Source organism: Podarcis tiliguerta (assembly GCF_965153285.1).
Source record: "Podarcis tiliguerta genome assembly, chromosome: Z".
Classification (NCBI taxonomy): Eukaryota; Metazoa; Chordata; class Lepidosauria; order Squamata; family Lacertidae; genus Podarcis; species Podarcis tiliguerta.
In genome coordinates, this window is record NC_139553.1 from 2,363,673 (window position 1) to 2,377,148 (window position 13,476).

Sequence of the window (13,476 nt, forward strand, 5' to 3'; positions counted from 1 at the left end):
CGTCACTTCACTGCTGCTAATGCAGCGATTTGACATCACCTCTGGAAGCACGTTCCATTGTCGCTCGAGACAGGCAGATGCCAACAACAAAAGTATAATGGTAGCTGTGCGTATTTATTTTCCCCAACATCAATTGTTTGGAAACCCTTTAGGTATCAAGCAGCTAATAAATTTAATAAACAAATGACTAAATAAAAGCATGCAAAGCAGATACTCTGCCATTTTGAGCTACAACCTTCCCGGTGCTCCATTTACTGGGCCTGCATTTGTGCAGGCCTACACTGGCATAAGCCAAACAGCAGGAATCTTGACCACAAACATGCCACAGATAGCTGGAAGGCCTGATAGATGCTCACAGGTGTGTTTTTATTTTCAAGGGCCTTAGCAATGGCTGAACTGAAAGTTTCCTGCCGCTGCCACCCTTTTTCTATTGCACAAAATGCTTTCTGCTAAAGCCTGAGCAAATGTTTGCACCCAGTTTCTCTCCTAAGCCCTTGAAAATGAGTTTTTACGGCAAGGGTGTTAATGGATGGATATGGTCGCTTCTCGGATGGGATCATGGCAGTGGCAGCCGCGAGATGGGAAGCAATGAAGATGCATTGACGCAATCTTTGTCTTTCTGTTTGGCCTGCAGGGCTGAGGCTTCAGAGGCTGAATGGGAGAGGGAGAATGAGTTGCTTGAGGAAGGGCCGGCGGAAAACCCAGAGTTGGGTGACAGCAAGACCTCAGAAGCCAAGTTCCCTTCCATTTGCCTGAGGGAGGTGTATCCGAAGTACGCAACGGAATTTGACTATCTGCGGCTGGTCGACCGGATTGCAGCTTTGTTCATCCGTTTCCTGGGCGTGAAGGGGACGACAAAATTGGGACCCACAGGCTTCCGGATGTTTATAAGGTGAGGAGCATCTTCTAGAATAATTTTCCAAAGGTAACTCAGTGTTTGAAATGCCTGGATGTGGTTCCCCTTAAGATCAGAGATAATTGTAGAGTTGGAAGGTACCCTCAGAGGTAATCTAGTCCAGCCCCCTGCAGTGCAGGAATCTCACCTGAACAATCCTTGACTGATGGCTGCCCAGACTCTGTTCAAAAGCCTCCAAGGGAGGAGAGCCCACCCCTATTCCAAGGGGGGTCCGTTCCACAGTCAAACAGCTCCTTCTGTCAGGAAGCCCTTCCTGATGTTTAGCAGGAATCTTGCAGTTTGAATCTGTCATAAATAACATGGTCCACTAAGAACAGATAGAATGGCTGGCCAGTCACCAAGACTTGCACCCTGTTCCCACTGGACCAACCCAATCATGGTCAGTTAAATGAAAGCACTTCCTTACGAAGCACATGGAACTCACTCGTGCAGGAGGCAGCAATGGCTACTGACCTAGATGACTTTAAAATAGGGTTACAGTGGTGCCTTGAAAGACGAAATTAATTCGTTCTGCGAGTTTTTTCGTAGAGCGAGTTTTTTCATCTTGCGAAGCACCACGGCGGGGAGGGGTGGGGAGAAGCAGGACAGCTGCCGCAGCCGGTCCTTGGACTCACCCGCGCCTTGTGGACACCACGCGACGCGGCTGCTGGAGGGCGGCGGGGCTCAGGAGCGCGACTCCGGCTGCAACGCTGGCTGCTGGCGGCAGCGGCTCTCAGAGGAGCGTGCGAGGGGGGTGGGCAGCGGCGCGAGGCAGCCGGAAGGTCGGGAGGTCGGCCAGAAGGTGGGAGGGAGCCGGAGGAGCCGTCAGCAGGAAGGTGGGAGGGAGCCGGAGGAGCGGGGAAGCGAGTGTGCGACCGTCGCCATGACAGGAGAGGCAGGGCTGTTTCGTCTAGCGAAGCAAGCCCTTAGAAAAATCCGTCTTGCGAAGCACCTCAGAAAACGAAAAACCCTTTCATCTAGCGGGTTTTTCGTCTTCCGAGGCATTCGTCTTGCAGGGTACCACTGTACCAGACGTCCCCGGTTTTCCCCGGATTTGCATATCTATCCCCGGACAAATTCCGTCCCTGGAATGTCCCCGGATTTGCAATTCTGTTCCCGGGAAACATGGCAGCGTCCCGGAGCCAGCCTGGTAGCGCATTTGGCTCCGGCTGGCTTCAGGAGCTGCTTGCTGCCGTGGCCCCCACCATTTTTCCTCTCTGGAAGTCTGCATATGATGTGTCTTGTCAGCCACTGCTGAAGGGGAACCGGGGACGTCCGGCGGTACAGATCTCCTGCCCCCTTCCCCCTTTGTTTTGACTGAGGCTCGGGAGTCACGGGCAGCCGTTGCCCAGTTTTTAAAAAACTCTGCGCATTTATGTTTCACAGCGTGCGGAAGAAGGGCTTTGCACCTTTATACAATAAGCACGTGTGCTTGGGCCCAGGGTCTTTTGCCTCACCATCCCCACTACTGACTCCCAGTTGCTACTCAGCTTCAAAAAAAAAAGTCCCCAAATTCATTGAAAAAAATCTGGTAACCATACTTTAAAAGAGTTGAGCAGTTTAATGGAGGAGGACGATGCTATGAATGGCTACCAGCCACAGTGGTTCTGCTGTGCAGGGTCCTTCTTGTAGGTTTCTCATAATGGGCCTCTGCTTTGTCACTGTGAGAACAGGATTCTGGACTCAATGGGCCATGGGCTGATTCAACAGGTCCTTCATAGGTTCTTACGTTCATACGTCAGTGTGTCACAGATCAATAAAGCATTAATCTCCCTATCCAAATTGACACTCGCTGCCCCCAACTTGCTTTCGGGTCAAATTTAAAAACTTGTACCATCAATAAAGAGTTGTTTATTTAAATCAAATCAACTCTTTATTGCGATTGTTGGGGACCAGTTCTGCCGTGCATGTATATCATTTTTCCCTGTTGGAGACATCAGGAATTGACTTGAGCAGATCTTCCTTAGCTAAATCTACCTTTCTCTTTCGCTACGATGGCTAGATGGAGCCTCCACTTTCAAGGGCAGTCTGCCTCAAATGCCAGCCACTGTATCCCCCCCCCCCCAATGACTTCGGAGACACTTTTCAACTTCAATGGATTTTGTATGGGGACTGATTTTTAAATCCGGGGGCTGTCCCCGAGAAACGGGGACGTCTGGTAACCTTATGTGGGTCTGAGGCAGAGACAGTATCAGTATACCATATACTCAGCTGGGCCTGAGGTAAGATTTGAACCTGGGTCTTCTGTCTTTTAAAAAAATAATAATCAAGTGGGAAATAAGAAATAAAGGTGAGGGAGACCAGTACCAAAAGCCCCCCTATTATTGTTATTATTTATTTAAATTCATATACCATCCTTCATCCATAGATCTCAGGGCAGTTCACAACATGCAAATACAATATTAAAAACACAAAATACATAATTAAAAACAAGAACAGAACAAACCAATACACCCCCCATTAGCTTCTAAAATAATAATAATAAAAAACATTCTCAAGAATAATGGGCATAATCAGGGTTTTTGTTAGTGGGGAGGACTTTGGGGTGGGGCAGAATGACGTGATTGGTTCAGTTAGTTAAGTATTTCAATTGCTTTACTTGATTTTAGAATGCTGTGTTACTTTTATTGTTGTTAGCCGCTCTGAGCCCGGCTTTGGCTGGGGAGGGCGGGATATATATTATTATTATTATTATTATTATTGTTATTATTGTTATTATTGTTATTATTGTTATTATTGTTATTATTATTATCTTCTGGGGAGTGGCACTGCCCACTCTGGCTACACCCATGACAAGAACATAAAGGTTTTTTTTTTTAAAAAAAAAGGTTGCCAAAGGAGGCAAAACCCATAGCGCTTCTGTCTTTTGCCTCGAGAGCTGCTTTAGTTCATGGTGCCATTGGGAGTTTGCTCTGCCCCCCCTCAGGATGATTGCCTCACAGTTCTCTTTTCCTGCTACCAGGAACAGCAAGATAAGCAACAGTGACTTCAGCATGGCTTCCGCAGACATCTTGTACATTGACATCACCAAGAAGCGGTACGGCATCACGGCTGATCAGCGAGATGCAGGTAAGCCCTCTTGCATAATTCTGGGTGCAGACCTTTTTGGGGGGGTAGAGGGTAGGGCAGGGTAGTGCATGTGGATATACCGTATTTTTCGCTCTATGAGACACACTTTTCCCCTCCTAAAAAGTAAGGGGAAATATGTGTGCGTCTTAAGGAGCGAATGCAGGCTGCACAGCTATCGCTGAAGCCAGGAGAGTGAGAGGGATTGGTGCGCACCAATCCCTCTTGCTCTCCTGGCTTCAGCGATAGCCGCATGAAGCCTCTTCAGGGCAACAGGAGGAATGCTCCCCCTGCCCTGAAGAGGCTTGGCACGGCTATCCCAGAAGCCAGAACAGCAAGAGGGATTGCTGCTTTCACTGCGCAGCAATTCCTCTTGCTGTTCTGACTTCACTTTGCTGGAGAGGCACTGCGCAGCTTTCCCTCTCTGCGCAGCGTCCCTTCAGCAAAGTGGGAGGAGAAATTGAGCCCCTTCCGTTTCTCCTCCCGCTTTGCTGGAGAGGCGCTGCGCAGAGAGGGAGAGAATATTTTTTTTCTTGTTCTCCTCCTCTAAACTAGGTGCGTCTTATGGTTGGGTGCATCTTACAGAGCGAAAAATACGGTATGTATTTACGTGGAGCATTTGTACCCTGCTCCTCTTCAGCCAAACAGCTTCCCAAGAGCAGTTTGCATACAATCAAAAGCAAGGCAGCCTCTGTCCTTGGCAGGCTTACAGTCTAAAAATAAGCATAGCATACAAGGGGAAAGGGGCCGGGAGGGAAGAGGAAAATTGATTCCACACACATCCCCAGTTGTCCTTGCTTTCAATGAGGGGAGGGATGAATAATTAATACCTAAGACATAAGGGCTATTAAGAATGTTGCAGTGAGGCTCTCTAAAGTCCAAACCTGGAAAAGTTTACAAGTTGCAGCGCTAGATTTATGGTTAACAAATGCAGGCGAGAACAGCACTTGCAGAGTAAATAACTCACAAGGTAGGGAAGGGAAACTAGGAAACCAGACACTTCCTATGGCCAGTTGGTGGGCACTTATTATATAGTAGTGAAATATACTCGGAGTCGAGAGTGGATTTCATGCTCTTTATTCAGCTCATAGTGGTGAGGAGGAATGGAAGTTCCCCCAGAATGTCTGCTTTATATACATTATTCACACAATGGGCCCCACGTGATTGGCTAATTCCGGGATTCTCCTGTAGGCCAATCAGGTTGCAGATTCACTTCCACCTGGAGCTGGATTGGGTGGCTCCTGTAGACCAATCAGACTGCTGCATTCTGAATACTATTGTTCTAGGACCAATCAGACTGCTGCATTTTGGATCCTATTCAACTCAGTACATAACATGTAGGAAGTGCCGGCACTGCCTGGGAATTTGTAGAAACCAAAAAATTATTGTGATTGATGGTGTAATTTGTGAGTTTGGACCAGTCATGCCCCAAATCAGGCAAAGTCACACGAAAGTCATGTTTTGGTCCACCATCTTGATTCAAGATGGTGACCAGCACCCAAATGTCAATGAGGGCTGCCAATCCTGCCTCAGGCACTCTCGTGCCATGTTTAGTGATGATGTCTCGAGAGGTGGCCAAAACTGTGCCCAGAGGTGGGTGAAGTTATTTCAAATTCACGTGTTTTGTCTGCCACCTTGATTCAGAATGGTACTCAGCATCCAAATATTTATGAAGGCTATTGCCCCTACCTTGGGAATCCTCATGCTCAGTTTGGTGATGACGTCTCGAGAGGAGTCCGAACCCATAGAGAGCAGATGGATGGACGAATGGACAAACGAGGGGCAGACAAAGCATTTTCCAAAATAGGCAGGGTTGGGAGAATTGCCCCCCTGACCTGAAGCCCTGGGGAACTGCTGCCAGCCAGTGTAGACAAGACTGAGCTAAGTAGGTTTGGGGTCTGACTCATAGAATCATAGAATAGAATCATAGAATCATAGAGTTGGAAGAGACCACAAGGGCCATCGAGTCCAACCCCCTGCCAAGCAGGAAACACCATCAGAGCACTCCTGACATATGGTTGTCAAGCCTCTGCTTAAACATCTCCAAAGAAGGAGACTCCACCACAGTCCTTGGCAGCAAATTCCACTGTCGAACAGCTCTTACTGTCAGGAATTTCTTCCTAATGTTTAGGTGGAATCTTCTTTCTTGTAGTTTGGATCCATTGCTCCGTGTCCACTTCTCTGGAGCAGCAGAAAACAACCTTTCTCCCTCCTCTATGTGACATCCTTTTATATATTTGAACATGGCTATCATATCAGCCCTTAACCTCCTCTTCTCCAGGCTAAACATGCCCAGCTCCCTTAGCCATTCCTCATAAGGCATCGTTTCCAGGCCTTTGACCATTTTGGTTGCCCTCCTCTGGACACGTTCCAGTTTGTCAGTGTCCTTCTTGAACTGTGGTGCCCAGAACTGGACACAGTACTCCAGGTGAGGTCTGACCAGAGCAGAATACAGTGGCACTATTACTTCCCTTGATCTAGATGCTATACTCCTATTGATGCAGCCCAGAATTGCATTGGCTTTTTTAGCTGCCGCGTCACACTGTTGGCTCATGTCAAGTTTGTGGTCAACCAAGACTCCTAGATCCTTTTCACATGTACTGCTCTCAAGCCAGGTGTCACCCATCTTGTGTTTGTGCCTCTCATTTTTTTTTGCCCAAGTGCAATACTTTACATTTCTCCCTGTTAAAATTCATCTTGTTTGCTTTTGCCCAGTTCTCTAATCTGTCAAGGTCGTTTTGAGGTGTGATCCTGTCCTCTGGGGCTCAGTAGGGCTCTTTGTAGAAGCTCTCAAGGGCTTGTACTAGCAAAGAAGAAGAAAACTTCCTCATGACTCTTGCAGAGAATGCTTTTTTTATTGGGTTAAAATTTCACTGAAGCAATGCAGGAGGCATCCCTGTCAAGGTATTGTAGACCCAAAGTCAGTAAGAGGGAATCATAGAATTGTAGAGGTGGAAGGAATCCCAGGGGTCATCTAGTCCAACCCCTGCAATTTTATTTTGGGTGCTGAAATGGAGGCCTGCTGAGGGTTAGTGTCCATATTAGATTTCATTTTAGGGACTCAGGCTCCTCCTCACCATCAACTCCCCACCCCTGCAAATCCCCCCACCCAAAGCTGAAATTTTGCTGAGGCAGGATCCGTATCCTGATGGCAGTAGTGAAATTGTTGCTGCAATAACTTTAGAGCAGGGCTCAGCAACCTTTTTCAGCCGTGGGCCGATCCACCATCCCTCAGACCTTGTGGGGGGCCAGACTATATTTTGAGGGGGAAAAACCACACGAATGAATTCCTATGCCCCACAAATAACCCAAAGATGCATTTTAAACAAAAGCACACATTCCACTCATGTCAAAACACGCCGATTCCCGGACTCTCCGTGGGCCAGATTGAGAAGGCGATTGGGCCGCATCCGGCCCCCGGGCCTTGGGTTGCCTACCCCAGGTTTAGAGGAAATGCCCAACTTCTGAATTTCTTTAGTAACTAGTGGAATTGATGGGCAACCAGAGCAAGAGGAAGCTTTATTTCCCCCCTGCGTTTATTGCTTCAAGCAAGCATTGCCATCTGGCCTATTGTTAATTCGGGATTAGCGCTTGGTGAGAGGTTTTATTTTCCTTTCCCCTTTTTCCATCCTAAATTTTTCTGTGGATAAGCAGAATCTGTTGTTTGTGGAGTATCGCTAGCACAGATTTTTGTGTGTGCAGTATGTTTATTGGCATCATATGTCGTTGTCTTCTTCTTCTTTTTGCTGACTGGGACGGGTGACGAGAAAAATATTTATTTTGTGCTGCATTCAAGGTAGCAAGAGTTTCTCTCTTTCTTCCCACCCCTCGTCCTCCTCCTCTGAAATTTTGATTCTGCCATCCCTGCCTCCTGTGAAAGTGAGTTCTGTAGTTTTAACTATGCCCTGCATGTTGAAGTGCTTTCATTGTACTGTGCGCCTTTAAAACTATGGGGCTGGCGCCCATCATGGAGGCAGTGATGGCCACCAACGTGGGTGGTTTTAAAAGAGGATAGGGCAAATTCACAGAGGAGGAGAGGGCTAGCGATGGCTCCTAGCCATGTTGGCTGTGCTCTGCCTTCCCGCTTGGAGGCAGTGAATACTTCTGAATACTACTACTACTACTAATAATAATTTATTATTTATACCCCAGCCACTCTGGGCGGCTCCCAACAGAATATTAAAATACAAAACCTATTAAACATTAAAAGCTTCCCTAAACAAGGCTGCCTTCAGATGTCTTCGAAAAGTCTGGTAGTTGTTGTTCTCTTGGACATCTGGTGGGAGGGCGTTCCACAGGGCGGGTGCCACTACCAAGAAGGCCCTCTGCCTGGTTCCCTGTAACTTGGCTTCTCGCAGTGAGGGAACCGCCAGAAGGCCTTTGGAGATGGACCCAGATGTCCGGGCAGAACAATGGGGGTGGAGACGCTCCTTCATATATACTGGACCGAGGTCATTTAGGGCTTTAAAGGTCAGCACCAGCACTTTGAATTGTGCTCGGAAACGTACTGGGAGCCAATGTAGGTCTTTCAAGACCGGTGTTATATGGTCTCAGCGGCCGCTCCCAGTCACTAATCTAGCTGCCGCATTCTGGATTAGTTGTAGTTTCCGGGTCACCTTCAAAGGTAGCCCCACGTAGAGCGCATTGCAGTAGTCCAAGCGGGAGATAACCAGAGCATGCACCACTGGAAAGCACACAAGTGGGGAGGGCCCTTGAGGATCCTGCTTGTGGATTTCCCACAGGCATATGTTTGGCCTGAAGCAGCAGGCTCTTCCTATGTTCTTCTCTGGCAATGCAGGTGGAGTTGTCAAGCATGAGGCAAGGGAAGTGGGGGCCACAGGTAGGTTGTCATTTGCAGCCCAAGTGCTTGCTGTACATCGGGGAGGGCTGTGTGGAGAGAGTCTCTCCCTTTAAATTCCTGGGAGTTTATCTCAGTGAAGACCTTACTTGGGAGATAAATACAAGCCAGGTGGTTAAGAAAGCCCAACAGAGACTCCATCTCCTCAGAGTATTGCGGAAGAACGATGTCAATCAACATTTGATGATCTCCTTCTACCGGTCAACAATAGAAAGTGTCCTTTCACACTGCATCACGGTGTGGCACACTGGTTTGACATCAAGTGCCTGCAGAGTGTGGTGAATACAGCACAAGATATTATGGGCTGTCCCGTGAATCCACTAGATGAAATAGCGGAAGAACGTTGCCTCAGGAGAGTGAGGAAAATTCTCAGGGATGATTCACACCCTGGCCGGCACTTTCTTGATCTCCTGCCCTTGGGCAGAAGATATAGAAGCATGATTAGTTGCACCAACAGGGTAAAGAACAGCTTCTATCCGTGGACTGTTAGGCTGCTGAATGCAAAGATAACAACAGGGCAACTGACTTTCGGGTTTGGTGGGTGTGCGTCAGTAAATGAGGAGAATTAAGACTAAGAGAGCTGAGTGGGGGGTGCGCGTGTAATCTCACTGTATACAAGTTGTACAAGTGACAATAAAGTATTTCTATTTCAATTATATCCTTGCTCCATAGGAGGACAAGCCTTGAACAGCATCACACTGAGGGCCCATAAAAGGGGGACACGCACGAAGAGCCAAAATGAAAAACCCACATTTGGAAAATTTATTTTACAAGGGGCTTCTCTCTCCCTCCCCCCCCCCCCCCCGTTTTTCTGTTCCCCGTCAGGTTTTTAATATGTGCTCCAGTTACCCGATGAACGTTAACAACGGGAAGCCCTTAAATGCTCCATTTTGTGTCTCTTGTGCCAATTTAATTGCCAGGTTTTATTAAAAAATGTAATGGATGGGCTTTATTTTAACATCCATGAATAAGTTTTCAGTCCAAGGAGCTGGGAATGGAAATTAAGAGTGAGTTGGGATGTGTGGGTGGGGGGGTAGGTGAATACCCCTCTTTCCCCATTCCCACCTCCATGCTCTCCCAAGAAGCAGAAATAGGGGGGTGGTTTTTATTGCACAAACCACCAGGGTGGTGCTTTTTTGTCGGCAAAGTGCACCTGTGGTGCTTCCTCCCCCATTTTTTATGAATAATCCACAGACGCTCTCTCTCTCTCTGTGTGTGTGTGTGCTGAGAGTGCCAAGCTGGCAGTGGGGGAGCATTCAGTTATTCTGCAAAAATAACTTGGAATATAAGAGCCAAGCTGGATCAGGCCATTCAGTGCAGCAGAGTGGCCAAACCCAGCAAACAGGTCCCAAGAGCCGTCTCTCCCCTCGCATAGTTTCCAGCAACCGATTTTCAGTAGTGCTGTCCTGTTTTTATTAATATCTCATATATAGATATTCTATCATAGGTTAATTGATTTTTAATCATTTTCCCTATGTTTCTAGCTGTTGTTATTTTTATCTGTAAACCACCAATAAGTAATATAAACCAAGACAGTGCAGAACAAAAGCCTCGGGAGCTTTCTGACGCTTTCTTTTTCCTTTTCCTCCCAGGGATGGACTTGCACGCTTTTGTGGAGGCGATTTGCTTCCTGGCACAGAGGAGGTACAAATCCCTCTCCCTTCATGAGCAGGTGGAGCTCCTCATTGACTTCGCGGAGTGCAACGTGGCTGCCCAGGACAAGAAGCGCGCCAGCTGCGACCAACGCGTGGCCCTGGTGACTTGCCACCAGAACAGGCTCCACCTCCGCCCGGCCACCGACATGCTGGTCAATTACAGAAGCTCCCGCCCATGAAAGACTGCGTTTGCTGATACGGATTTAAAGGGAGGTTTAGACCACATTCTAGTCCTTTGGGTGGAGCTAATCTCATAGCCTATCTCGTCTTCCCATTTTTTATTTATTACGTCTGGGATTGTGGGATTTTGGATTGCAGATACCATCGCTTTGTCGTGTCCCTTTGTTATTAGGAGGAGGTTTTTGAGGGTGCGCCGAGCCCTGGCGGCACCCTCAAACCCTACTTTGACAGGACTGTGTCATCTTTTTATTCAGACGACATGGAACACACTGCCATTAGCCTCCGCAGTAGACCGGAAGTCTAAGAGGGCATGTAATTGGTGGTGTGTTAGCCAGGGCATTTGGGTGTCCCCTAGTTTGTCCTGCATTTTTTTTCCTTTTTTAAAAATAATATTTATTACTTTTCCAACAATTAAAACACTACATAGAAGAAATAAAAATAGACAATACAATACAATACAAAAACACTACATAACACTAACACATTAAACTAACAAAACAAAACAAAAACAATTTAAAACACATCAAACAATTTCAATATCTTATCTTCCATTCACTTATTTCAACGACCTCCTCACACCTCCCTTTTAGTATTCCACTTCTATTAATTATTTCAGCAATTCCTTTCCATCTTCCTCTGTTTTCTATCCTATAGTTATCTTAAGACATTCTAACCTTATTTTTTCCTTTAACACTCTATTAATCTATTTGTACTTAATTCCTTATAACATTTCTACTAAAGCCATATAACTTCATTCCAACTTTGTTCTAACATTCATTTCTTGTGTTGATACGGGTTTGTTATTTTTGTAGAAGTCTGTTAGGTGGTATAAGCCTTTGGTTTGCCAGGTTTTCAATCTGGAGGTTTTGCGCTGTGCGATGGAACTGCTGAGTCACTTTCTGACTCTCTCACAAGTTTGCTGCCCCACACTAACCAGATGCAGGTGCAAGGCAAGCACACCTGAATTAACCCTTTGTTTCCCTTCTCTCTCTCTCATAAACAGACAGGGCTCTCTTGCACCCCGGGCTGATCACACAATGAACTGGAACTGGAGGAGGAAGAGTCCAGCCTTAGCTTCGCCTCACTGGAAATTCTTCGGTTTGCCAGGAGTGGGGGAGGGGAGCTGGCTGCCCTTGAACTTCACACGTTGGGAGTTTGGAATTGTGCACTAAAATTAAAAATTAAAATCCTATTTGGTTTACTCCTATTTTCTTTACAGTAAACTGGCAGAGATGGGGGGGGGGGCCTGCCTGTTCAAAGTTTTGACTTTGAACTTAATATTTATATGGAAGAAGGGCAGATGGGGTGAATAGGGCCTCACTTCCACTACCACTATCACTTTTCCCTAAATGAAAGCTTTTCATTTTGGAATGTTGCATTCTGCACTCAGCACAAAGTCAAGCATTTGCATGGTGCCTTCAAGGGGATGTGGGATATTCACAGACCCCAAGCACAGGGAGTTAATTGACTCCTCAGCTTCCTCGGGTGAGGATTGAAGTCGACCCTTTTCTACCGCACACCTAAGGGGTTCCAGGACTCACACAGGGGCTCTGGCTGCTCGTTTTCAGTGAGAGGGACAACCACCTGCCACCTGCACAAACCTGAGATTTAGAACCACAGAATGGTAGAGTAATAATAATAATAATAATAATAATAATAATAATAATAATACTCAACCGATTGTACTGGGCAGCTTCCAGTATATACAAAAACTTCTTAAACATTAGAAACCTCTGGATACAGGGCTGCCTTCAGATGTCTTCCAAAAGTTGTGTAGTTCTTTATTTCCTTGACATCGGATGGGAGGGTGTTCCACAGGGCAGGTACCACCACTGAGAAGGCCCACTGCCTGGTTCCCTGTAACTTCGCTTCTCACAATGAGGGAACTGCCCATATATGGCTGATACCCATATCCACCCAGCCCAAACCCCCTGATAATCTTGCCCAGCAGCTTCATATAGATGTCAAAAAGCATGAGGGAGAGGACGGAACCCTGAGGCACCCCACAAGTGAGAGCTCAGGGGTCTCAACACTCATCCCCCAACACCACTTTCTGGACACAGCCCAGGAGGAAGAAGCGTCTCCACCCCCATCATTCAGCCCGGATACTGTGGTCCAGCTCCAAGGGCCTTCTGGCAGTTCCCTCCAGGCAGGGGGCCTTCTCGGTGGTGGCGCCCGCCCTGTGGAATTCCCTCCCATCAAATGTCAAGGAAATAAACAACTATCTGACTTTCAGAAGACATTTGAAGGCAGCCCTGCTTAGGGAAGTTTGTAATGTTTGATGTTTTATCGTGTTTTTAATATTCCGTTGGGAGCTGCCCAGAGTGGCTGGGGAAACCCATCCGTGCCCCCAGCTCCCAATCCCCCTAGATACCATGGTCAATGGTATCCAGAGCTTCTGAGAGATCCAGCAGAACTAGGAAACAGCTTTCACCTCTGTCCCTAGCCGGCTAGAGTTCATCAACCAGGGTAACCAAGGCAGTTTCAGTCCTGGGATGGGTCCCAAATCCCAATTGGAAGAGTTGTTCAGCAACCACCTGTTGAATCACTTTGCCCAAGAATGGAATGTTTTTTTTAAAAGAAGTGGTTGAATAATCACTTCTTTAAGGGGATCCAGGAAGACTCCCTCACAGAGGGAAGCATTCATCACCCCCACAAAGCCCATTGCCCAGCCCTTCCTGCCTTGCTGTATACCTGCTCCTTCAGAAGGTGTGTAACCCCACCAAGAGCAGCAACCTCCCAGCTACCTGGTCTAGGGTTTCCTGTAAAGTTCGTCTTCCGCTTTCAGTAGCGCTTCATCTGTATGACTAGTCCAATTGAAG

The 13,476-nt window shown here is 47.2% G+C and overlaps 1 protein-coding gene across 1 annotated transcript in view; it reads left to right on the top strand.

The window, feature by feature from the left end:
- Positions 1-11,846, top strand: part of TTLL11 (tubulin tyrosine ligase like 11) — a 78,633-nt gene extending 66,787 nt beyond the window's left edge. The window contains exons 7-10 of the mRNA XM_083423063.1: positions 635-892; positions 3,858-3,964; positions 10,412-10,687; positions 11,662-11,846. Coding sequence (XP_083279189.1) covers positions 635-892; positions 3,858-3,964; positions 10,412-10,653 — 607 coding nt within the window. The 3' untranslated portion in view covers positions 10,654-10,687; positions 11,662-11,846. The remainder of the gene's footprint in view (positions 1-634; positions 893-3,857; positions 3,965-10,411; positions 10,688-11,661) is intronic.
- Positions 11,847-13,476: the final 1,630 nt, after the last annotated feature.